Below are 26,870 nucleotides of genomic sequence, written 5' to 3'. Positions count from 1 at the left end.
CCATGGTATAGAAAAGGCAGCTCAGCTCATAGCTATATTGCTCAATTCCTTCCTCCTTGAATCTGGGTGTGACCTATTTTTTTTTGTTTGTGGGATTAGAAACGTAAATTTCTTTTTTAAAAACTTTTATTTTAAGTTCAGAGGTACACGTGCAGGTTTGTTACATAGGTAAACTTGTGTCATAGAGTTTTGTTGAACAGATTATTTTATTACCCAGGTATTAAGCTTAGTATCCATTAGTTGTTTTTCCTGACCTTCTTTCTCCTCCCACCCTTCATCTTCTGATAGGCTCCCATGTCTGTTGTTCCCCTCTTTGTGTCCATATGTTCTCATCATTTAGCTCTCACTTATAAGTGAGAATGTGTGGCATTTGATTTTCTGTTCCTGTTTTAGTTTTCTAAGGATAATGACCTCCAGCTCCATCCATGTCTTTGCAAGGGATGTGACCTTGCTCTTTTTTAATGGCTGCATAGTATTCCATGGTGTATATGTACCACATTTTCTTTATCCAATCTATCACTGATGGGCATTTAGGCTGATTCCATGATTTTGCTATTGTGAATAGTGCTGCAGTGAACACACATGTGCATGCATCTTTTTAGTAGGATGATTTATATTCCCTTGGGTATATACCCAGTAATGGGATTGCTGGGTCAAATGGTATTTCTGTCTTTAGGTCTTTGAGGGATGTGACCACTTATAACCAGTTTGTGTTTGTGGCATATGAGTGGAAATGCAATGTGTGAAACTTCTTATCCAAGGCTTTTAGGAGCAGGAGTGTTTTATTCATCCTTACTGTGTCCTTTTCATTGCTGGATGCAGATGATGGGGAGGATTTAGGGAATAGCAGAGCCACCCTTAAGTGCTTAAACCACCCTTAAGATGGAAGGAGCCCAGAGGAGAGTACCTACTGACCACAAACACCTGCCTTGTATTGTTATATGGTCAAAAAATAAATGTTATTGTGTGAAGTCACTGAAAAACTTGGATTCATTAGTTATAGTAGCTAGCTTTACTTTTCCTAATACAATGTTGATCTTGATAAAAACTCCATTTCTCTGGGCTGCAAATGTTTATAAAAGTAAGTGGTTGGACAAGACAATCATTAAGCTTCCTAAGTGATCCTAAAATGATTAATTTCTGCTTAGTTTTGATTATATATAAACAAATATAAGCTCACACTTATGTCTTCCCATCTTCTAGAAATTCATAATTAACCCCCCGCCCATGCACACACACAGAGAACTCAAATGGAATTTCTGAATTCTTTTATCCAAGAATGTTCAGAATGGCTGACACCACCAGTGAGGCACCTTTTGCCTTACCTGTGTGGTAGGGCACTGTAGGTTTAGCAACACGGAGGGACTGGTACAGCGTAACAGGTTAAAGTAAAACAAAATGGTCTTGTTCCTGTTAAGAAAGAAAACACAATCTTTTTAGTGACCATGGAAATGTTCCACATCATCAGTCCCTGAACACTTTTGATAAATAACCTTTAAAAATTGGCTTCATTATCTATAGACAGCTGAAATATATTCCCCCTCACCCTTAAGTACCTAACTTTTAAAATGTCTTTTTTTCTAATAGTAAAAAGTTGAAATAATCAAACTATCCATCAACAGGAGATTGGTTAAATAGATTTGCATACCCATAAAGTAGAACATTACATTGTCATTGAAAATAATGCTAAAGAACATATCTAATGGATGGTGAAATTTACAATACGTCAATTTTAGGAAGCAGGTTACTAAAGAATATTAACATATGATTTGATTTTAATTTATAAAAACAGGTATAACATGAAGAAACAAATTATTACACCTGAATGCTGGGATTATATTGCTTAATTTTTGTGCTTTTATGGATTTCCCAAAATAAATATACATTACTTTGGTAATCTGAAAAAACATAAATGAATTAAGTGATACTTTCTCTTTGCTGAAAATTATAGCCAGTGCCAGAATAATGAAGCAGGTTGATATTCATTATCATTAGTTTTGAGTGGTATATTATTCTACCATTTAGCAAGCCATGGTTCTCTTTTGAATCTCAATTTTCTCATCAGTAAAATGAAGATAATACTATTCCTACCTACTTCACAGAGGTGTTGGGAGGGCCTAAGATAATGCACGGTGGACTTAAGACAAGTGGTTGCCCAACTTCAGCATGCACAAGTAAAACCTGAAGTGTTTGTTCAAAATTTTGATTCCTGACTCTTTCCCAAACCTCAAGAGTCCAAATATCTAGATATGGGACCCAGGAATTAGTATGTTTTCCCCTAAGTTCCCCAGTGGATTCAGATATAGTGTTCTGTAAACCATATCTTAAGAAACACAGCCCTAAATATTCAGGAAAAATGTTTCCTAACTCTTTGTCAACTCCCCAGTAAATTAATGTGACTACATGCATAGCACAAAATGTAATGGGCTGTTGAGCAATACTTTTCCTACCAACTCAAAATCAGTAAGTAGGATCCAAATCTAAGGATAAAGAAAGTCTTCCACAAGAGACTGGGGCTAGGTCTTTTAATCACTTCTACCTGGTTCCTACTCCTCTCTACATAAGCCAATATTGTGGGGAGGGAGGTGGATCAGAGACAGTGGAGTTGGCAGGATACAACCAATGACTGCAGTTAATAGAACTTTCCCTACCATCCCCACTGAGGAGAGGACAAGTTGTTTCTTCCAAATTCCCAGTTATAGAGGGTTCTAAGAGAATCTGTCATAGAGACTGAAGGTGCAGTAAGAGGGGTAGACCAACATCTCATTTTCTAATTGAACACCTCTTATGTGGCAGACCAGCTAGTCAGTCTTCCATGCCCATTTGAGCAGGGAGAAATGAGACCCAAATAGACCACAAGAGAATTGAAAAAAAAGTCAATGAGGCAGAAAGAGGGCAGCAGTAAAACAGCCCATCATAGTAGGATATGGAATCAATAAACGGGCTTCAGCCTCCCTGGTGGTACCTCACCTGACATTAAGACACTGTGGAGGTGAATCACCAGGGATGGAGCTGAAAGGGTTTGGAGGAGGGCAAACCAAAGCTGATCACTTACATCAAAGAACTATTCAGTGAGGACTGCCCCAGAAAACGTCCACCTGCACCCCATGAGAGAGCCAGCCCTTGGATGCCTGCCCTAGTGAGTGTTGATGGCTGGTCAGTTATGTCCTAGCCACAGTGACAAAAACAACAGCAAAGCAAGTCCACAGAAACATTCCAGTTCTTTTTTCTTTAGTAAGAAGGGGCAGTAGCTAGGAAAGTAAAACACATCGTCCCTTTTCTTCTTCTACCCCTCACAGCATATTGAATAAGCTAGAACCAAAAAGGAAGAGAGGAGACGGGTAATAGAAGGCCAGGTCCTCTCTCTCTCTCACTTCAAGTTCTTTGGCAGAGTCAAACCTGAGCTTGGGGATTGGAAGAAATGAAACTGAAATCTTAAATTGGACTACACTGAACTTTTAACAACAGAAAGTGTCTGAAAACTATGTAATCTGCCCGAAATATCAAAGTGAGAAGCGAGATCTGAAGGAGCACTGTTAAAGGCAATGATATGAGAAAAATAAACCCATTCTAAGTTTGTATTCCACTAAATTCAAATGGCTGAAGAAGCTGGTTATAAATTCATACACAATATGTACAAGGCTACTACTTTGAGATCTCTAAGTGTTAGCTTGGCTATTTCGCCACCCAAAGCAACAACATCATCCACACAGTCTCACAGTGCATGTGATTCAAATTTGTACTTAAGCAAATGAGTAAATTATACATATCATGGATCACTGGGGTCCCTTGGGAGTAGTTAAAACTGTGAATAGTATATTAGTAAGTGCCAAGAGTTCACCAGTGGTAAAATTGATTTATAAACTGCAAACTGCTATATAAACTCAAGTTATTCACCAGATTATATTATCCTCAAGGGTAAGGTTTATACCTTATTCATCTTTACATCCCTACGTTGCCAGAACTTAACCTCATACTTGGCCCACTATAGACACTTATCAGATGTTTTAGAATGAATGAGATCAATTCCATAATAAGTTTTTGAAAATATTTTTCTCAAAGGTTTTCAAGTAACTCTTAGAATCGTCCTTAGTATTTCAGCACAAATCTACAGTCATTTTACCACAGCCTTTGATATTCTCAAATTTCAGTGGACCACATTTTTTTTTTTTTTTGGAGATGGTGTCTCACTCTTGTCCCCCAGGCTAGAGTGCGGTGGCATGATCTCGGCTCACTGCAACCTCCACCTCCAGGGTTCAAGCAATTCTCCTGCTTCAGCCTCCTGAGTAGATGGAATATCTACTCAGCCTCCTGAGTAGATAGCCTACCACCATGCCTGGCTAATTTTTGTCCTTTTAGTAGAGACGTGGTTTTGCCATGTTGGCCAGGCTGGTCTTGAACTCCTGACCTCAGGTGATTTGCCTGCCTCGGCCTCGCAAAGTGCTGGGATTACAGGCATGTGCCACCATGCCCGGCCTGACCTCATATTTTTTACGTGCAAAGTAGATGATGGTGATTGCAGCTGAGCAATTCTGTGGAAGTAATTGAGGAAGTAACTCATAATTTAACTTAAATTATATTTCTACCAAGAAATAAAATAGAAACAATAGCAAACCACTAGTTCAAGATGATGTACCAGGCACTTAAGCCTATCTCTCTTCTTTCCTGAGACTCATCGGAATAAAATAGTAAAAGTACCAATAAATGAATAAACCTCAACATACAAGCTAAGAATGTGGATGATGTGATTTGCTCACAATTGTATAGGAGAGTTCAGCAATATTTGGAACATGAGATGAATACTGAAGTGTGCTGAACAATGAATGCACCATACAGGGGTTCAGGGAGGGTGGGACAGAATTTGCCTGTTAGAAATCATGAAACATGCTAGACTGAGTTGAGAGTGAGAAATGTAGCCAGAGCAGAGAGATTAATTGAAAGTTTCTATACAGATTTTCAGTGCAAATCAGAACCACTGTCTTTCTCCCAGACCTCTATGCTTAGAATTCCAGCTTCCAGAAAATAGCTGATGAGCTAAAACTAAAATTGCAAAAAAAAAAAAAAAAAAAAAAAAAACCTCATAATATTTTAAGAAAGTTTATTATTTTTGTGTTGGGCTGTACTGAACGCCATGCTGGGCCACATGGAGCCTGTGAGCCGTGGGTTGCACAAGCTTGTTTTATGGCATTTTGAAAGCCAGTGCCTGACATCCAGCTTCCTACCAATTTATGCTGTAATGGCATATGACAGTCAGCACAGCCCTGTCACCCCACATGGTGCAGAGGCCTCTTTGGTAAGATGACCGACTAACACAGCAGCAAAGCAAATCCACCCAAACCACCCAGTCCTTTTTTCTTTAGTAATGGATAATTATGTAGCATCAGGCATATATTAGGAATAAAAATATAAAAGAGAAAAACTAAACAAAGAAAAATTAAATTATTAAAATAATTAAGGACACAGGAGGGAACTTTAAAACTTCTAATATATTTAGAGAAATTTAAGCAGATTATTCATAAAATGAAAATGTGATGTTATTGTAAAAGAATAATTGGAGAACAAGAAGGGCTTATAAAGATTAAAATAGAATTGCCAAAATAAAAAAAAATCAAAAGAAGAGCTGGAAAAAATTAAGAAATTCTAAAATACAGAACAAAAAGTCAGAGATAAAAAATAAAAGGAAAAAAAGAAGAGGCACTGAGACTAATCCAGGAGATCTAAGGTATGACCAATAGTTCCAGAAAGACAACTGAAAAAATGGAAGGGATAAAAATCACAAAGAAATAACAAAAGAAAATTGTCCAGAGCTGACGAGAGTCATAGTTCTTCAGGATTAAGGGACTTACTAAGGACTCAAAGAAAGAATTAAAAAGGGCTCTATCAAATTGTGAGATTTCAGACCACTAAGAATAAAGAAATGATTTTAAGTACTCTCTAAAAGGAAAAAACTTATCATGATATATGTGAATTATACTGGCATTAGACATGTTGGATGCCAAAAATAATGGAGCAATGTCTTCACATTTCTGAAGGGAATTGTTTTTCAAGCTACACTTCTACAGCTATACCATCAATCAAATATAAAAAGAGAAAAGAAAAGACGAAGAGACAAAAAAGACTCAGGAACTCAGCAAGTTTACTTCTTATGCTTTCTTTTCTTAGGAATGTAACTGAGAATATTCTCCATGAAAACAGGAGGGTCAACAGAAAGAGAGGCAGCCTTGGGATATAGGAAACAATAAATTCACATACTTATACTAAAAATTATTATTTGTATGAAATTAAGTTAACCGGGCGTTCTGTACTTTTGTTTCACAAAGCTGATAACTCTAGAAAAAGACAATTTAACAAGGTAGAGAAGCCCCAGAATTAAAGCTATGCAATAGGCCTACAATTTACCAGGTCCTGAGTAAAGGAAAAGGATAGCAGCTCTGCAAGGTAGATCTTCAGAGAAAAGGGGGGGCCTCTGAAAAACAGTATGATTGAGACGGCAGAAAAACACATTGTCCTGATGAAGACTATCCAAGAAAAACCTTGTGGGCAAAGAAAAAATTATGCTAGGAAGTCACTATGTTGAAGCAAACTGAAATGTGAGATGATCCTACGCTGCTAATGAAGTGTGAGATTTGGCTTTGATATCAAGGACATAGTACAAATAAGAAAGCAATGGCCTGACAGTGAATACGGTTTGCACAGTTATGACAAAGCAAAAGTTTTTAAAATCATTTTCAAATTCTGGAACCAACCTACCAATAGAACATGCCAGATTCTGTTGAAGTTCCAGAACTGAACATAAATGGTGACAAATTTGATCATGTAAAATGGTATTTGCAGAAAATGTATTTCCAGAAAGTAAAAGGTGAAAGGGAAAAGGTGGACGGAAGGGTAGGAGGGATAATATCCTCTTACATAAAGATGAGCTGAGACACTGACGAAAGTTAGTAGAACAAGAAGTAGAGGTATTGCATACTATTTAAAGTCATAAAAGTAACCACAAGGAAATCTAAAAGTAGTAATTTAACTACCAAACATGGGTGAAAGGGATCAGTAAAAAGGATAATGTATATGAGTTGGAAATCTTCATTTCCCTTAGCAGTCTGTCAGTGAATATTATCTAAACTTAACAAGCACGAAATAAAATAAGCTTATTATTTAAAGTTCTGTAAAAACAAACTGCCAGAAGAACTAAAACCAGACAGAGAAGAGATTGTCCCAGCAAAAGGAAAGTGTGGGTGAGGAGTCCTAGGATGAGAGACCATTGCTTTTATTATAAACTCTTCATTACTATTTTGTTTGTTTTCACATGCATATATTATTTTGAATCAAATTTTAAACATTAAACCAAATTGTGTGTGGACACTAGTAGTAAGTTCAATCAAAGAAATTTGTAAGACACCCTTGCCATTTTGTCAGAGGTCAGTGGATTGAAAACTAAGTTGTTATTGCTTCACATGGCTGCTGAATTGAATGCAAGGCTTAAATGGGAGGCACTTCAAAATGGCTGACGAGAGGCATATAGTATCCACCTTCACTACAAAGAAGAACCAAAATAACAAGTATATAATCACACTTTGAATAGATCACCTAAGCGAGAATGCTAGAATTCAACAGTAAAGTGACAGGAAAGACCTAAGGCATAGAAGGAGAGTGAAGAGAGAAGGCATGCTCAGCCAGGATCAGCTGGGAACCTAGAGAGGCTTTCCAATGCAGGAAAACGGTGAGAGACCCCTAGCGGTCCACATTCCAAACACAAACTCCTGCAATTCTAGCCATGGGCGAGCCCGTTGACCCACTCAGGCCCTGAGACTAACATAGAAAATTGCCTGGAGACTGCATAATAGTATTGCTCCAAAGAGAAACTTCTACTGGGCCTTGCACCCCTCCCTGAGGTCTAAGAAGAAATAGCAAGGCGGCTAGCAAGATGGCCCAATAGGAACAGCTCTGGTCTGCAGCTCCCAGTGAGATCGAGATTGACGCATTGACAAATGGGATATAATTAAACTAAAGAACTTTTGCACAGCAAAAGAAGCTATCATCAGAGTGAATAGGCAACCTACAGAATGGGAGAACATTTTTGCAATCTACCCATCTGACAAAGGGCTAATATCCAGAATCTACAAAGAACTTAAATACATTTACAAGAAGAAAACAACCCTATCAAAAAGTGGGTGAAGGATATGAACAGACACTTCTCAAAAGAAGAAATTTATGCAGCCAACAAACATATGGAAAAAAGCTCATCATCCCTTGTCATTAGAGAAATGCAAATCAAAACCACAATGAGATACCATCTCACACCAGTTAGAATGATGGTCATTAAAAAGTCAGGAAGCAACAGATGCTGGAGAGGATGTGGAGAAATAGGAACACTTTTACACTGTTGGTAGGAGTGTAAATTAGTTCAACCATTGTGGAAGGCAGTGTGGCGATTCCTCAAGGATCTAGAACTAGAAATACCATTTGACCCAGCAATCCGATTACTAGGTATATACCCAAAGGATTAGAAATCATTCTACTATAAAGACACATGTATATGTATGTTTATTGCAGCACTGTTCATGATAGCAAAGACTTGGAACCCACTCAAATGCCCATCAATGGCAGGCTGGATAAAGAAAATGTGTCACATATATGCCATGGAATACTATGCAGCCATAAAACAGGATGAGTTCATGTCCTTTGTATGGACATGGATGAAGCTGGAAACCATCATTCTCAGTAAACTGCAACAAGAACAGAAAAACAAACACTGCGTGCTCTCACTCATAAATGGAAGTTGAACAATGAGCACACATGGACACAGGGAGAGGAACATCACACACCAAGGCCTGTTGGGCAGTGGGAGGTTAGGGGAGGGATAGCCTTAGGAGAAATACCTAGTGTAGATGACAGGTTGATGGGCACAGCAAACCATCATGGCATGTGTACACCTAGTAACAAACCTGCATGTTCTGCACATGTACCCCAGAACTTAAAGTATCAAAAAAAAAAAAAAAAAAAGGAATAGCAAGGCACCATTTTCAGAGCCTGGAACCTACCATACTGCATCCTGTCCTAGGGCTCAACAACTCTTGTATCTCCACATTCCTGGAGTCCCCACTGACATCCCCTACCTGCAGCCATGTGCTGCTGCTGGCTGCTCTCACCAAGGCCAACGTGCAAGCCATTGGCATAGATCCCAATGCACCCAGTGGCAGGGCCACCACACATCTACAAGTTCCCTGAGAAAGATTATTCTGTTTGCAGCTGCCACCCAAGGCCAACTTGTGTGATCATTAAAAATTAAAATCATATCAAGTTTCTTCTTAGACCACAACAGCATAAAATTAGAAATCAGTAATGAGAAGTGCTTGGGAAACTATAAATACATAGAAATTAAATAACATGCTTCTGAATGACTGTTAGGTCAAGAAAGAAATTAGGAGGAAATTTTTAAAATGTTTGAAACAAATGAAAATCAAAACACAATGTACCAAAACTGATGGAATAGAGCAAAAGCAGTGCTAACAGGAAAATTTATGGCAATAAACACCTACATCATAAAAGCAGGAAGACAATCTAACAGTCTAACAATGCACCTCTAGGAACTAGAAAAGCAAGAACAAACCAACCCAAAATTAGTAGAAGTAAATAAATAAAAATGAGAGGAGAACAAAATAGAGACTAAAAAACAATGGAAACAATTAATGAAACAAAATTTTTATTGAAAAAAATAAAATTGATAAACTACTAGCTAGGCTAACCAAGAAAAAGAGAGAAGATCCAAATAAATAAAATCAGAAATAAAAGAAGAGACATTACAACTGATACCACAGAAATGAAAAATGCTATCAGAGACTGTTATGAAAAAACTGTACACAAACTAGAAAAATGGATAAATTCATGGACACATACAACCTACCAAGGTTGAATCAAGAAATAGAAAAACCAAACAGACCAATAACAAGTAATGAGATTGGATCAACGATACAAATTTTCCAACCAAAGAAAAGTTCAGGACCAGATGGTTTCACTGCTGAATTCTACCAAACTTACAGAGAAGAATGAAAACCACTTCTCTTCAAACTATTCCAGAAAACTAGAGAGGACAGAATTCTTTTTAAGTCATTCTATGAGGCCAGCATTACTCTGATACCAAAGTCAGGCAAGGACATAAAAACAAACAAACAAACACACTACAGGGCAATATCCCTGATAAACATAGATGCAAAAATTCTCAACAGAATACTAGCAAACTGAAAGCTTATGTGACTGGGGCAGGGGCTGGGGAGTGAAGAGAAGCTGATTAATGGGTTAATGGTTAACGGGTACAAACATACAATTAGATAGAAGGAATACATTTTAATGTTCCATAGCATGGAAAGATGACTATAGGTAGCAACAATGTATTGTATATTTCAAAGTAGCTAGGAGACAGGACTTGAAATGTTCTTAACACATGGAAATGATAAATACTTGGGTGACGAATACACCAAATACCCTGACTTGAACATTACACATTTTATGCATGTAACAAAATATCACACGAACCCCATAGAAAGGTAAAAATATTACATATCAATTTTAAAAAATCTTAAATAGAAGAGCATTGTCCCCTTAATCTTTTGTTTTCTTATCTTAACCTCATGGGGTCACGTATTTCAGTCTTGGTAATGGGGCTGCATCAATGTTCAAAGTAATTTTAGCACAACGTTTACAAGCTGAAGTTTTTGTAGTAGCCAGTAGGTGGCATCAAAAATCAATCAAGTTCTTGCTTTTTTTTTGTGGAAATCTCAAAGAAAAGGTCTGTACCTAAGTGTCATGAACAACTTTCCCAGAGCTCAAGAGGCAGAGAAAGTTACACACAACAACAAAGCACTCCATTTTCCTTTGAAGTCGCTGTTTCATCTCTTTTGACACTTAAAAAACCACTGGTGTTTCTCCTAGAGTCTTTTTGGTTAGATGAAGCACAAAAGGCCAAAAGCTACATCTCAAATATCACACCACCTCTAAACATGGACTTTGGGCTCAGTTATTAAGGAATGTCTTCCAGAGTTGGGAATCAAAGGATTGCTTAAACACATCATGACAATTGTTAAAGTCTAACAAGTAAGTTACCCTATTTTAGAGCTGCCTAAATTTCTTACACATCCTAACATAGATGCATTTCATTTTGGCATAGAAATACACACACACACACACACACACACACATACACACACACATTTATTTGTGGTGTTTTAGAACATGTAATGATACTTTTACGAGCTATGCTATGTTTAAGATTTTTAGGCCTGGGTTAAAGAAGTAAAATGGAAAGCCAAGTTCACTGCAACTGTGTGTAGCCTAAACAGCACAAGATTTAGGGTTAGAATGTGCTACCTTTGCTATTTAATAGACAGTTGAAACTTAACAAGTATTTTAACCTTTCTGAATTTTAGTTTTCTAAATTTCCAAATGATAGTAATAATAGTCAGACTCACTTAGTGTTGTTGAGGACCTGATCAAATCTTTAAGCTGACCTCCACTTTGGGAGCAAATCATTCTTATCTGTGTTATCCCTTTTTTCTCATTCATTTAACAGTGAATTTACTGAGCACATATTGTAATGCCAGACAATGCTGTAGGTTCTGAAGATACTACAGTGAAAAAGGCAGAGAATGGCCCTGATCTCAAAGAACTTTGGGCCCAGCCCGGGAAGATAAACAAAGCTAACCAATTAATAACAAGGATAAATTCAGGCAGTGATAAGTGTCTAAGACAGTAAATCAAGATCTTGTGCCAGAGACTAGGAAAAGGAAGGGTGAAGGTGAGTGTGGCTGCTTCAGATGAGATTACCAGCACTATACTTTAGACTTAAGATAGCACACTGCACCGAACACAATAGATTGAATCCATAGCTTTCTTGACTTTGTCTCTGAAGACCAAGAGACTCTTGAAGAAGAAATCTGTGTCTTATTTGCTCTAGTATATTGCATAGTGACTGGTCCATTGGAGGACCTCAACAATATGAAAATGCTTTATAAATAGAAGGCCAATGCATGCTTCTCCTACGTGACTGTTCTCTCATTTAATTTTTGCTTCATTACCAGGAAATTAAGATTGAGGTAGGTTGTGTTCCATGCCCATGGATCAATGCTGTAAGGAGGTAAAGTCGGAATTTGACTCCAGGGTACATATTCTTTTGAGAGAATGTTCATTTTTTTTTTTTAATTTTAAAGGGGCTTTAATTAGGAAGACAATCTATTGTCTCAGCATATTTATTTCTCTTTTAAATGCTTTAATTTTGGAAAATTGGAGGAATACAAAAGTAATACACATTTTGGGTAGAAACTTGCAATGCATATAAACATACAAGAAAATAAAAATACTCATAATTATCTGTCATGATTCCATGATATCTGCCATTATTTTTATTTTTACTTTTTCAAACTCAGACAAGGTCTGGCTCTGTTGTCCAGGCTGGAGTGCAGTGGTGCAATCTCAGCTCACTGCAACCTCCATCTCCTGAGCTCAAGCCATCCTCCCATCTCAGCCTCCCGAGTAGCTGGGACTACAGGCACTCCATCATCCTCAGCTAATTTTTTTTTAATTTAAATTTTAATTTTTTTTTGGTAGAGACAGGCTTTCACCATGTTTCCCAGGCCAGTCTTGAACTTCTGGGCTCAAGTGATTGGTTCGCCTCAGCTTCCCAAAGTGCTAGGATTACAGGCATGAGCCACCCTAGCTGGCCTAATTTTTACATGAAAAAACACTTAATATTTTTCTGCATACATGCTTATTGTGAACCATTGAAACAGCTCAAGAAGGTAAAAGGAAGCAGCAAGAATATTCTTTTAAAAATGTAAAATGCATTGAGTCACTCTTGCTGAACACCTTTCTATGTCCTTCTCTGCACTGGTAAATAATCCAAATAGTTTATCAGAGTCCATAGGACACAGAATATATGACTTCCACCTGTTTCTCAGACATCTGCTCATTCCACCACCCTCTTTATTGGCTATATTTCAGCCTCCTGGCTTCCTCTAGTCCTAGTCCTGGAGTATCAAAAGGTCACTCATGCCTCAGGACGTTTGCACTTATTGCCTCTGGTTTCGAGTGCCCTTCCCAGGGTTTTTGAAAGGCTGGTGTCTTCCTGGTCTTCACATCTTAGTTCAGAAGTCACCTCCTCATGAAAGTGCTTCCCTAACCCCATAACCACAAGGTAACTACCTCCCATTGCACACCAATCATTCTCCATTAGGCCATCCGCTTTGTTTTTTTTCTTCATAACATTGATCACTATTTGAAACTATCTTGTTATTTACATTTTTATTGAGAATCTCCCTTTAACTTAAATGTAGGCTTCATGAGCACAGGTAGCTTGTTCATTGTTTTTACTATAACCTCAGCCTTTAGAAAACTGTCTAGGATATAATAGGGGCTCAGAAATATGAGAATAAAAATAAAAATATAATCTCATAATTGAAAATAATTACTGTAAGCATATGTATATCCACTCAGACTTTTTTCTTGCATATGTTTTCATATATGTGAATATAAAGTATAAAAGTGTACAAATATACCCACAAAATGAAATTATACTACACAAGCCATTTTAATAACTTGATTTCTTGAGTTAACAATATACCATGGGCACATTTCCTTGCCAATAAATATATCTCTACCCAATAATTAATGATTACATGGTATTTTATAATTGACTATACCATAATTCATTTAATCAATCTCCTATTGAGAGACATTTAGGTTGTTTCATTTTATTATTATTATTACATAGTGCCAGTAACATTAGGAAATCTATGCAAATTTCCACTAGATGAGTTTCTAGGATGAAAACTGCTGAATCAAAAAGAACATATATGTTCAGTAAATATTTTATAAAATCTGTTAAATATCATATTACACTAGTGCCAGTAGAAAATGAGGCGATTTTTTCTTCTCACTCTGGCCAACACCAGAAATTTTAATCTTTTTATCAAGCTATAAGACAAAAGTAATATTTTAATTAATTTGCATCTCTTTTTTTAACTGTAGTTGAATTATATTTTTATCATTATTGGCCATTATATGATTTCCTGTTTATGACTTTTACCTACTTTTACATTGGATGATCATTTTTTTCTTTTTGATTTTGAAGAATAGCTCATATAAAAAAGGTGTTGATACATTTGGTCAGATACATGTGTTGAAAACATTTGTTTTTCCTAGATTTCCATTTATCTTTTAACTTTGTTTCCAATGAGTTAAGGTGTATTTATGTGTTGGAATTCTTCAAAATTTCTGTTTTCTGGTTTTGGTGTTATGTTTAGAAAAGGTTTCTTAACCCCATAATCTATAAATATACCCTTGCATTTTCCTCTGTTACTTTTATATTTTTATATTTTATATGCAAAAATCATCAATGCTTTAGTATTTATTTTGGTATAAGATATGAGATAAATATCCAATTTTATTTTATTTTTATGAATACTATTTCAGTTAATTCAATACCATTTATTTAATAATTCATCTTTCTGCTACTGACTTGAAATCCATCTTTATCATATTCAAAATTTATATTTTTAACAGGATTTATTTCTTTCTGGCTTTATGATAGTTACACAGTTATAATAATATTGCTATTATGATGTAGTTACTCCAATATTTTCCCTTGATACCATTTGATATGGTTTGGCTGTATCCCCACCTAAATGTCACTTGAATTATAGCTACTATGATTCCCATATGTTGTGGGAGGGAACCGGTGGGAGATAGTTGAATCATGCGGTTGGCTTCCCCCATGCAGTTCTCCTGTTATTGAATAAGTCTCACGAGATCTGATGGTTCCATAAGCGGAATCATTTGGTTCTCATTCTCTCTTGTCTGCACCATGTAAGACATGCCTTTTGCCTTCTGCCATGATTGTGAGGCCTCCCCAACCACGTGGAACTGTAAGTCCATTAAGCCCCCTTTTCTTTATATATTACCCAGTCTCAGGTATGCCTTTATCAGCAGTGTGAAAATGGACTAATACACCATTTTGTACAATAAAACTTATGCTTAAAAATTTGTAATATTGACTGGAATCTTACATTTTTGTAAATATTTTACTTACTACTGAAAGTCCAAATATAATTTAGAGCAATTTATTAAAATTTTAAATTAATACACATTTATCATAAGAATTAGAACAATCTTGACACTTAAAAATGTACATTAGAGCATGTTTCAGGATTCAGAAACAAATACACAAATTTATTATTTAGGGTTATTTTTAGAAATCAGAGAGGAAATGGGCATATTATTCAACAAGCTACTCTGAAATAATTAACTCAGAAATTTGGGAAGTTTGATTTCCACTTCAGTCTACATACAAAAATAAATTTCTAGGAGATTAGAAATTTAAACATAAGAAAGAAGTCATCCAAATACTAGAGAAATATTGGAGAATGCTATTTTCATGGGGAGGAGGGCAATGATAACTCAGACCCCAGAAACTGTAAGGGAAAATCAATAGAATCAGTTGTTGAACATTTGAACATGATTTTCAATGACTCCATTATATTTCATTAAATTGATGGGCCATAATTTACTATCATTCACATGTTGCTGAATATCTGTGTAGTTTCCAATATATTCTTATTTTGAATACTACTTTAATGAACATGTGTGTGTTGAGCGAAGATTTTCTTTGAAAGATCATTATGTACTGAAATCTGTGCTGTCACATTTTTGTTTGACATAAGTGGGTCATTGGCTTAGGTCTGGAAAACTTATTGTTACAAATGCCCTTTTAAAAATAAACTGTCATAAAGAACTAGAGATTTAGAGATTTGTATGGTTTCTTTTACCACTTGGTGCTCTCTTTGTCCTTCATAGTGTGAAGGTTGCAAAGGTTTTGTGGGCAATGTCTACAATTTTCTGAGTTACTGAAGTTAAAATAAGAATTACCTCCCCGGATCAAAATTTAGCCCAGTAGTCTCTAACAGGCATGAGGAATCAACTAGTCCCCTACACATTTACCCTGACATGATTAGGAATTTGCCCCTCTCCTTAAATTTCTGGGTTTTCTTGATTGTGATAATTCTATTACATGAATTTTGTTAACCATTTTCTAGATCTGTTTTTTCATTTTGTATTTGCATTTAAAAATTATTTTTTAAAATGTCAATAGTTTTTTGGGTACAGATGGATTTGGTTCCATGGATGAATTCTTTGGTGGTGAATTCTGAGATTTTAGTGCACCCATCACTTGAGTAGTATACACTGTACTCAATATGTTTTCTTTTATCTCTCACCTCCTCATAGTCTCCCCACCCTTGAGTCCCCTAAGTCCATTATATCACTCTGCATGTTTTTGTGTGTGTGTGTGTGTCCTTATAGCTTAACTCTCAGTTATAAGTAAGAACATACAGTATTTGGCTTTCTACTCCTGAGTTACTCCACTTAGAAAAATGGCTTCCAGCTCCATTCAAGTTGCTGCAAAAGGCATTATTTTATTCCTTTTTATGGCTGAGTAGTATTCCATGGTGTATATATACAAGATTTTCTTTATCCACTTGTTGGTTTATGGGCACTTATTTTGGTTCCATATCCTTGCAACTGTGAACTGTGCTGCTGTAAACATGTGTGTGCATGTGTCTTTTTTACATAATGACTTCTTTTCCTGTGGGTAGATATCCAGTAATGGGATTGCTGAATCAAATGGTAAATCTACCTTTAGTTCTTTAAGGAAATTCCATACTGTTTTCCATACTGGTTTTACTAATTTACATTCCCACCAACTATGTAAAAATGTTTCCTTTTCACCACATCCATGCCAACATCTATTGTTTTTTGGCGTTTTAATTATGGCCATTCTTGTAGTAGTAAGGTGGTATCTCATGGTTTTAATTTGCATTTCTCTGATGATTAGTGCGTTGAGCATTTTTTCATATGTTTGTTGGCTATTTGTATATTTTCTGTTGAGAAATGTCTGTGCATGTCCTTAGCCCACTTCTGATGGGATTGTTTGTATTTTTCTTCCTGATTTGTTTGAGTTCCTTGTAAATTATGGACACTTGTCCTTTGTCAGATGCATAGTTTGCAAATACTTTCTCCTGTTCTTTGGGTTGTCTATTTACTCTGCTTATTTATTTTGCTAAGCAGAAGTTTTTTTAGGTCCCATTTCTTTATTTTTGTTTTTGTTGCTTTGTTTTTGGGTCTTAGTCATGAATTCTTTGCCTAAATCAATGTCCAGAAGAGTTTTTCCAATATTTTCTTCTAGAAGTTTTAGGGTTTCAGGTCTTAGATTTAAGTTTTTGCTCCATCTTGAGTTGATTTTTGTATTAAGTGAGAGATGAGGATCCAGTTTCATTCTTCTGCATGTGGCTTGCCAGTTTTCCCAGAACCATTTATTGAACAGGATGTCCTTTCCCCAATTTATGTTTTTGTATGCTTTGTCAAAGATCAGTTGGGTGTGAAGTATTTGGCTTTATTTCTGGGTTCTCTATTCTGTTCCATTGGTCTATGTGCCTATTTTTATGCCAGTACCATGCTGTTTTGGTGTCTATGACCTTAAAGGATAGTTTGAAGTCAGGTAATGAGATGTCTCCAGATTTGTTCTTGCATAGTCTTGCTTTGGCTATGTGAGTTCTTTTTTATTCCACATGAATTTTAGGATTGTTTTTTCTAGTTCTGTGAGGAATCATGAATTGCATTGAATTTGTAGATTGCTTTTGGCAGTATGGTCATTTTCACAATATTAATTCTACCCATCCATGAGCATAGGATGTGTTTCCATTTGTTTGTGTCATCTATGATTTCTTTCAGCAGTGTTTTGTAGTTTTCCTTGTAGAGATCTTTCACATCCTTGGTTAAGTGTGTTCCTAGGAATTTTATTTTATTTTATTTTTTGCAGATGTTGTAAAAGGGATTCAGTTCTTGATTGGATTCTCAGCTTGGTCACTGTTGATTGATAGCAATGCTACTAATTTGTGTACATTGATTTTGTAACCCAAGACTTTAGTGAATTCATTTATCAGGTCTAGGAGCCTTTTGGATTAGTCTTTAGAGTATTCTAGCTACACGATCGTATCATCAACAAACAGTGACAGTTTGACTTCCTCTTTTCCAACTTGCCCTTTATTTCTTTTATTGTCAGATTGCTCTGACTAGGACTTCCAGGGCTATGTTGAATAGAAGGGTTGCATGTGGACATCCTTGTCTTTTTCCAGTTCTCAGGGGGGAATGCTTTCCACTTTTCCCTATTTAGTATGATGTTGGCTGTGGGTTTGTCACAGATGCCTTTTATTACTTCGACCTAAGTCCCTTCTATTCCCTTTTGTTGAGGGCTTTCATCAGAAAGCAATGCTAGATTTTATCAAATACTTTTTCTGCATCTATTGAGATGATAATATGATTTTTGTTTTTAATTCTGTTTATGTGATGTATCACATTTATTTACTTGCATATGTTAAACCATCCCTACATCCCTGGTATGAAATTCACTTGATCATGATGTATTATCTTATTGATGTCTTGTTGGATTCAGTTACCTAGTATTTTGTTAAGAATGTTTGCATCTATGTTCATTAAGGATATTGGTGTATAGCTTTCATTTTTGTTATGTTCTTTCCTGGTTTTCATATTAGGATGATACTGCCTTCATAGAATGATTTAGGAGTAGCCCCTCTTTTTCTATCTTTTGGAATAGTTTTAGTAGGATCGGTACCAATTCTTTGAATATCTGGTAAAACTCAGGTGTGAATTCATCTGATTTTAGACTTTTTTTGTTGTCAATTAAAAAAATTACTGAGCATCTATTTTTAAAATCTGTATATCTCTTGGAATAATATGCTCCATAGTTACAAGTGGGCAGTATAGACAACATAACTGAAGTGTCCTTAGCTATTTTTTTTGTTGTTGTTGTTGGAAGTGAGGGTGTGGCTACTTTGGGTTTTTTTTTTTTTTAACCATCTAAAGCCAGATTTTATAGAAACTGAATTGGTTTTGAAGAACCAGAAGACCCAGCAACTACTCCAGGTTTCCACAGAGAACCAGTGAGAGAAGAGGGAAGCTTTTCTAAAAATGTGAGATTTATGGAGGGTTGCTTGTGTATGTGGTTTATTTTCTTAAGTTAGAAAAATAGACAACGTGCTTTCAGAAATGAAAACTTCTGTTATGGTTACTATTAGAAAGAAATTTGATGGAACATTCTTCCTTGTTTGTTTCAGCTACCCAGGGACATTACCCGCAGCAGCCAAGTTGCCTGGAAAAGGATGCCAAGCATTGAAGACTTTCTGGGTGTGCTCCTCACTTCGAAAGGTGGAATGATTTATCAGTAGACACTGTGACAAAAATAATCCTAACAACTGGACTGTCAAGATTTGTAGCAGCTACTCACACCTCAATCCTCTTCTTTATCTTTTTTAATTTCATAGATTTTATTATACTTTAAGTTCTAGGGTACATGTGCACAATGTGCAAGTTTGTTACATATGTATACATGTGCATGTTGGTGTGCTGCACCCATTAACTCATCATTTACATTAGGTATATCTCCTAATGCTATCCCTCCCCTCTCCCCCCACCCCATGATAGGCCCCAGTATGCGATGTTCCCCTTCCTGTGTTGAAGTGTTCTTATTGTTCAATTCCCACCTATGAGTGAGAATATGCGGTGTTTGGTTTTCTATCCTTGTGATAGTTTGCTCAGAATGATGGTTTCCAGCTGCATCCATGTCGCTACAAGGGACATGAACTCATCCTTTTTTATGGCTGTATACTATTCCACGGTGTATATGTGCCACGTTTTCTTAATCCAGTCTATCATTGATGGACATTTGGGTTGGTTTCAAGTCTTTGCTATTGTAAATAGTGCCACAATAAACATAGGTGGGCATGTGTCTTTATAGCAGCATGATTTATAATCCTTTGGATATATACTTAGTAATGGGATGGCTGGGTCAAATGGTATTTCTAGTTCTAGATCTTGAGGAATCGCCACACTGTCTTCCACAATGATTAAACTAGTTTACAGTCCCATCAACCATGTAAAAGTGTTCCTATTTCTCCACATCCTCTCCAGCACCTATTGTTTCCTTTTTAATAATTGCTGTTCTAACTGGTCATACCTCAATCTTCTAATAGCCCATTTATAAGGCATTTTAAAATATAGCTTCTGATAAAATCATTGGTCCAATCTATTCATCATAACTATATTTTTATAAGTAGAGTCTTCATGCATTCTAATAATATGCTGCATAACACTGACATCTTGTCTTAAGTCATATAAAATAAAACTTCCCAACTCCTTATTGCTATCTGTTAGACAAAGGGGAGGGAAGGCCTCCTTTATGAATTTAAATCTTCTTAAGAAGTCTAGTAGAATTACTGTAAAAGTGATATCTAGGTTCCAGTTTAGACAGTAAAATCACACAAAGCAAAGGTGGCCATACTCACTCATTGGGGGTGCCCTTCTGGCCACAAAAGTGGCCCTGGCTGTCTGTAGGATAGGCTGCTCTTCTGGGGTCCCCATGTACCCAGGCTGCAGGAACAAGAAAGGACAAAAATGCTATCAGCAAAAGCTGGCTAAAGGCAGTTTGCTTTGAGATATTAGAATGCACCACTGCAACACACTAACCTCTCCCCTCAGTCACAGATTATTGATTTTCTTCAAAGAATAATTTCTTAATGAAAAGTAAAATAAAATATGGATGAATCAGTCAGAAAGCACATTGCTCTTATTCTCTCAGGATTCAGCTGGGTTGTAGCCAAAACATGAGGTAATGCACTTAGAAAATGACATTTATTAAAATGTGAATTAGAGGGCACATTATAAAAGCTCACTTGGCTAGAAGTCACTTTTTCTAGGGTTCAAAACTAAATGACTTCATAGCAGACCTAATACATTTACAGTAAATAATATGATGTAATACTTTTGAGTTATGCATAAGTGAAAACCATTAAAAAATTCAAAGGAATGAAACTATAATGCCCAATTCAAATTTCCTAGTTCTTTATGATTTTATGTGACATTATAAAGGCAAACAATAGCAACTGCGGAGGCAATATGTAATAAAGACTTACCCTAAGTTTTGTCTGACAATCTCAGAGCTTAATAGAAGTATCAAGTGATCTCAAACTTCATGAAAACAAAGGACTTGATTTTCTATGAAGACGATGGCCTCAAACACATCACCCTTATTTTTTAAGAATTATAAAATTAATTTGACAGACCATAGGACCACAGAGAGTAACATACATCGGTCAATTAGGAAATGCTTTCTAATTTTAGTCGAATATTTCTAACTTCTCCAGTTTGACTGATAACAGTTCCTAAAAATCCGGAAAATGTGCTCAGGTCATCTAATGCTTGCCTCTGAATATGGAAACATACCTCTTTGTCCTTTGTTTCCTTTAACATTTGCCCGGCTATCTCCTTCCCCACATTTATTGGATTTGACATTTCACGTTATAATTCAATCACTCTTATGTATATGGCCTGTGTGACTTGGGAAGATTTTAAAAAATCAATTCTGAATGAGAATTTTAATATGGAAGAAAAATTTTTCTCAATAATTTTTCTCATTAATCTAAGACTTTCTTTTTAGTATCTAAGCACTCACAAAAGTCCCCTTTGTCTAATTCTTTCTCCAATGTCATAGAGGCCAAATTGGTTTCATCTTCCAATACTGTCTTATTAAATCTGACTCATTCGGGTAGCTCTCAGCTGCCATATCTTCCCGTCTCTATTTCCCAGAATAAAGAAAGTGGACTACAAATAAGGCATTTAAATAACGAACTGTTCAATGTATGATGCCTCCAGACCATATATTATTACATTCTGCTTCTATACCTTAGTTTGTCATGTTTTGGCTAAATCTAAGAAAGATATTTATTTTACCTATTTTTTCAGTAATATGTTTTTAAAGCTTTATTCTAAAATGTCTTTTTCTTTTTTTCTATACAATTATTAATTCAGAAATGAGCACCCAAAGCATTTGGATTGCTAGATTTTCCCTGAGTGAGTCACTTAATTATTTTGAGTTTTGACTTTCTAATTTGTTACTACAGAATGAGTATAATAATACCCAATCCCACAAGAATGTTGAGAATATAAAAGAAGATAATGAAAGCAGAGTGACTAACATGGTGCTTGCCATAAAATATGGACTCAGTAATATTAGTTCTTGTCTTATTTGGGTTTCCCCAAAAGTGAAATCCAAGAAAAGAACTTTGATGCAGGTGGTTTATCTAGGAGGTGATTCCAGGAAGCTTAAGTGGGTATGAGGGAGATGAGACGGAAGGGAGCAAAGCCAATCAAGTGCCTGTTAATGAGTGGAATACTGTTGTGGGCAGCTGGGGCTCCATCCCACTGGGAAGCTTCTGCAGAGCAGTGTGAAAGATGTCTGTCAGTAGAAATTGTAAAACTGCCCACCACAGCTGCAAAAAACTCAGTTGGGTCAAGGGGAAGCAGGGTCAGGTATCCCCAGCATCTGCTACTGTTTTCTTTCCCTTTTTCATCATCAATTAATTAACTAAAGGATTTGCTAAATGATCACTATGTGTCCCACACTAGAAGTCATACCAATGTGAATTTATGGCAGAGTTCTCAAGAAATACACGAAAAGGGGAGAATAAAGTTTGCAGAAGGTTTAGAGAAGAGGTGAGACTTGAGAAAGACTTTAAAAAATGATTAGGATTTGGACATGTGGCTGGAAGTAGGGAAGGATTTATAGATTGAGGAAATAGTATAGTAATAAGAGCTTTCATTTATTAATTGCTCACAATGTGACAGATGCTGTGCTAACTTGATTAGACCCATTGTCTCAGCCGAGTCTCACAGCAAGCCTAAAAGGTAGGTGTTACTTTCACCTGAATGGTATAGATAGCTGCAGCTCAGAGTTTAATTTACTACTCAAAATCACACAACTTTAAGTGAGATAAACAAGGTATGAACTCAGGTGTGTTGCTTGCTTTCTATAGCCTGTGGTTTTCACCACCAAACTAGAAATGAATAATGCTTTCTGCAAAAGGATAGAGCAGGAATGAGCTTGTTAACAGGGGGAAAACAAGGACATCAGCTAAATAAGGATCAGCAAAATGCTCATATAGGAAAAGAGATGACAGGCAATTTTGGAGCTTTTGCCATTTGGGGAGAAAAGCTTCATACTTGTGGCGGGGGGAGAGGGGGCATATCTGATTGGGATGGATCTGAGTGTCTGGGGATAAAGGAGAGGGAGATGAAGATGGAAGGGTCAAGAGAAGAATACTCCTTCTTGACTTTCTAGTTTTGAACTGTGGCAGGTGGTTGTGTTTACCGAGCCGCTGCTACACCTCTCCACACAGCTTCTGGCGCAGAAGTTGTGCTGCAGATGGTCTGTGTTTGAATTGGAACATAAAGACTTTGAGCTAAAAGCTACAAAAAAGAGGAAAAAAGGAGATGGGCAGCAGCTATCATTTTGTCCCTGTTAATAAATTAAGGAGCTTCTGACATTTTAATCCCTTTCTTGGAATTTTTCTATTCATGGAATATCCAAAACTATGCTGTCCAATATGGTAGCCACTATCCATGTGTGTATTCAGCACTTGAAATGGCTTCTCCAAATTGGAACATACTGTAAATGAAAAATACACAGCGTATTTTAAAGACATTATAAACAACAACAAAGAAGAATATCTTAAATTTTATATTGGTCACATTTGAAATATTTTGTTATATTTAAGTAAATAAAATGTATTATTAAGTTATTATTAAATTTATTTTCACCTGTTTCCTTTTATGCTCTTAAATGTAGCTATCATAAAATTTAACCATACAAATGTAATTCACTTTATGTTTCTCTTGGACAGATCTGTTCTAGTGGAAAGAGCAGTGTCAAGGACTTCTTATACAAGGTCATTAAGAGGAGCCATAACATCACCAGTTTGTATGACAGTCATTCTCAAGCACATCATACCCAACACATCCCTTTTTATAATAGTTTACAATGCTCCTTGTACAGTCTTGAAGTAATAGTCACAGATAACATATTTCAGCCACACTCATAATTTCCTTTAAAAAGTAATAAAATATCCTATGTAATATAAATGAGAAATAATAAAAAGAAAGTAATTTATAATTAAACAGTATGCACATCAATATGCAAATGCTCAAATGTGACCAAACTAGAAGAGATGTGAGAAGTCAAGTGCTCACACGTACAGGTGGAATCACTGTGAATGTAGCAGCTTTAAGTGCGGGAGGAAATACGTATATTGGATAGGAAAATCAAATACAAGTGGTGTTTTTAATTATATAATTTTCCTAAATGAACAAATTTTAGCAAATTCTAACAACAAAAATGTAGAATCTTTTTTCAAATTCCCTTGGTACTTACTAAAATCATGCAAAATAACTTTTGTTACTTTATTTTTATATTTTTATTGATAGAGTTGTACATATCTTTGGGGTACACGTGATATTTTGATACATGTATACAATGTTTAAAGATCAAATCAGGGTAATTGGAATATCTATCACCTCAAACATTTTTCTTTGTGTTGGGAACACTACAATTCTTGTCTTCAAGCTATTTTGAAATATACAATAAATTATTGTTAACTACAGTTTCCCCACTGTACTGTCAGATACTAAAATTTATTCCTTTGAATGGTATATTTGTATTCATTAACCAACTTCTCTTCATCCCTCCCTCCCTCATCCCCTTCCCAGCCCCTGCTAACTACCATTCTACCCTGTACCTCCATGAGATCTACTTTTTTAAGCGTTTGTAATTTTAGAACAGAATTTCTAAATTCAAATATGTGAAAACAGGTTTTCACCGACATCAGTGGCACATGGGAAAGTCAGGCAGAAAGTGAGGTGTAGGCGTAAGCCACCTTGAAAGCATATCCTCCACCTTACTGAAGCCTTCAGTTGACTGCAGCTTTGGCCACAACGTAAAGAACCTGGAGCCAGCACCACCCAACCAAGCCGTTCCTATATTCCTGACCATGGAAATTGTGAAATAAGAAATATTTGTTTTTTAAGTTGCCAAGTTTGAGGGTAATTTACAATGCAGCAATAGACAATGGATTATTATATAGTTTTTAAAAATCTTTTTTTTTAGTTCTTCAGAATTTATCTTATAGCTAACTTTTTTACCCTTTGGCTTATACATTGAATTAATGTATAGTATCCCCAAACAGTTTCCTTTACATACAACTTATAAAGTGTATGTTTGTATGTATGTACATATGTATGTATGTATGTATTTTTATTTCAATAGGTTTTTGGGGAACTGGTGGTGTTTTATCACATGGATAAATCCTTTAGTGGTGATTTCTGAGATTTTGGTGCACCTGAGCAGTGTACATTCTACCCAATGTGTACTATTTTATTTCTCAACCCCTTCCACTTTTTCCCTAGAGTCTTCGAAGTACATTGTATCATTTGTATGCCTTTGCATCCTCATAGCTTAGCTTCTATCTCTAAGTGAGAACATATAACGTTTGGTTTTGCATTCCTGAGTTACTTCACTTTGAATGATGGTCTCCAGTTCCATCCCGGTTGCTGCAAATATCATTATTTCATTTCTTGTTATGGTTGAGTAGTATTCCATGGTGTATATATATATAAAACATCTTTTCTTTATTCACGCATTGATTGACGGGCATTTGGGCTAGTTCCATATGATATGGTCTGGCCTTGTGTCCCCACTAAAATCTCATCTTGAATTGTAATCCGAATTATAATCGTCACGTGTTGGAGGAGGGATCTCGTGGGAGGTGATTAGATCATGAGGGTGGTTCCACCATGCTGTTCTCATGATAGTTTGTGAGTTCTCATGAGATCTGATGGCTTTATATGGGACTTTTCCCGCCTTCACTATGCATGTCTCCTTCCTGCCTCCATATGAAGAAAGATGTGTTTGCTTCTCCTTCTGCCATGATTGTAAATTTCCTGAGACCTCCCCAGTCATGCTGAACTGTGAATCAATTAAACCTCTTTCCTTTATAAATTACACAGTCTCGGGTGTGTCTTTATTAGCAGCATGAGAACAGAATAATACAATAAATTGGTACCAGGAGTGTAGTGCTGCTTATAAAGATACCCAAAAATGTGGAAGTTACCTTGGAACTGTATAATAGGCAGAGGTTGGAACAGTTTGGAGGGCTCAGAAGAAGATAGGAAAATGTGACAGTTTGGAACTTCCTAAAGACTTGGAAGCCTCAGAAGACAGGTAGATGTGGGAAAGTTTGGAACAACTTAGAGACTTGTTGAATAGCTTTGACCAAAATGCTAATAGTGATATGACCAATTAAGTCCAGGCTGAGATGATCTCAGATGGAGATGAGGAATTTCTTGGGAACTGGAGCAAAAGTGACTCTTGCTATGCTTTAGCAAGGAGAATGGCAGCATTTTGCCCCTGCCCTGGAGATCTGTGGAACTTTGAACTTGAGAGAGATGATTTAGGGTATCTGGCGAAAGAAATTTCTAAGCAGCAAAACATTCAAGTCAGATGTGCAGCATACATTTGCAGCCCGGCAATATGATAGAAAAGAAAAACCCATTTTCTGGGGAGAAATTCAAGCCTGCTGCAGAAATTTGCCTAAGCATCAAGCAGCCAGATGTTAACCACCAAGATAAAGGGGAAAATGTCTCCAGGGCATGTCAAAAACCTGCAAGGCAGCCCCTCTGATCACAGGCTCAGAACCTAAGAGGGGAAATGGTTTCCTGGGCTGGAGCCAGGGCCCCCCTGCTGTGTTCAGCCTAGGGAATTGGCGCCTCATATCCCAACCACTCCAACTGTGGCTGAAAGGGGCCAGGGTATAGCTCAGGCCATTGCTTCATAGGGTGAAAGTCCTGAGCCTTGGCAGCTTCCATATGGTATTGGTCCTGTAGGTGCACAGAAGACAAGAATTGAGGTTTGGGTACCTTCACCT

At 36.5% G+C, this 26,870-nt stretch overlaps 1 protein-coding gene across 2 annotated transcripts in view; it reads right to left on the bottom strand.

Annotated features, from left to right (window-relative positions):
• Positions 1–26,870, bottom strand: part of SLC44A5 (solute carrier family 44 member 5) — a 521,995-nt gene that overhangs the window by 50,310 nt on the left and 444,815 nt on the right. For both annotated transcript variants that reach the window (XM_077988318.1, XM_077988316.1), the window contains 2 exons: positions 20,403–20,487; positions 1,326–1,410 (listed from right to left, as the gene is read on the bottom strand). In XM_077988318.1, the coding sequence (XP_077844444.1) occupies positions 1,326–1,410; positions 20,403–20,487 (170 nt within the window). The remainder of the gene's footprint in view (positions 1–1,325; positions 1,411–20,402; positions 20,488–26,870) is intronic.

The sequence above is a fragment of the Macaca mulatta genome, chromosome 1 (assembly GCF_049350105.2).
Source record: "Macaca mulatta isolate MMU2019108-1 chromosome 1, T2T-MMU8v2.0, whole genome shotgun sequence".
NCBI classification, from domain to species: Eukaryota; Metazoa; Chordata; class Mammalia; order Primates; family Cercopithecidae; genus Macaca; species Macaca mulatta.
The sequence above is the reverse complement of the archived record's forward strand: the minus strand, read 5'-3'. Positions and strand labels throughout refer to the sequence as shown.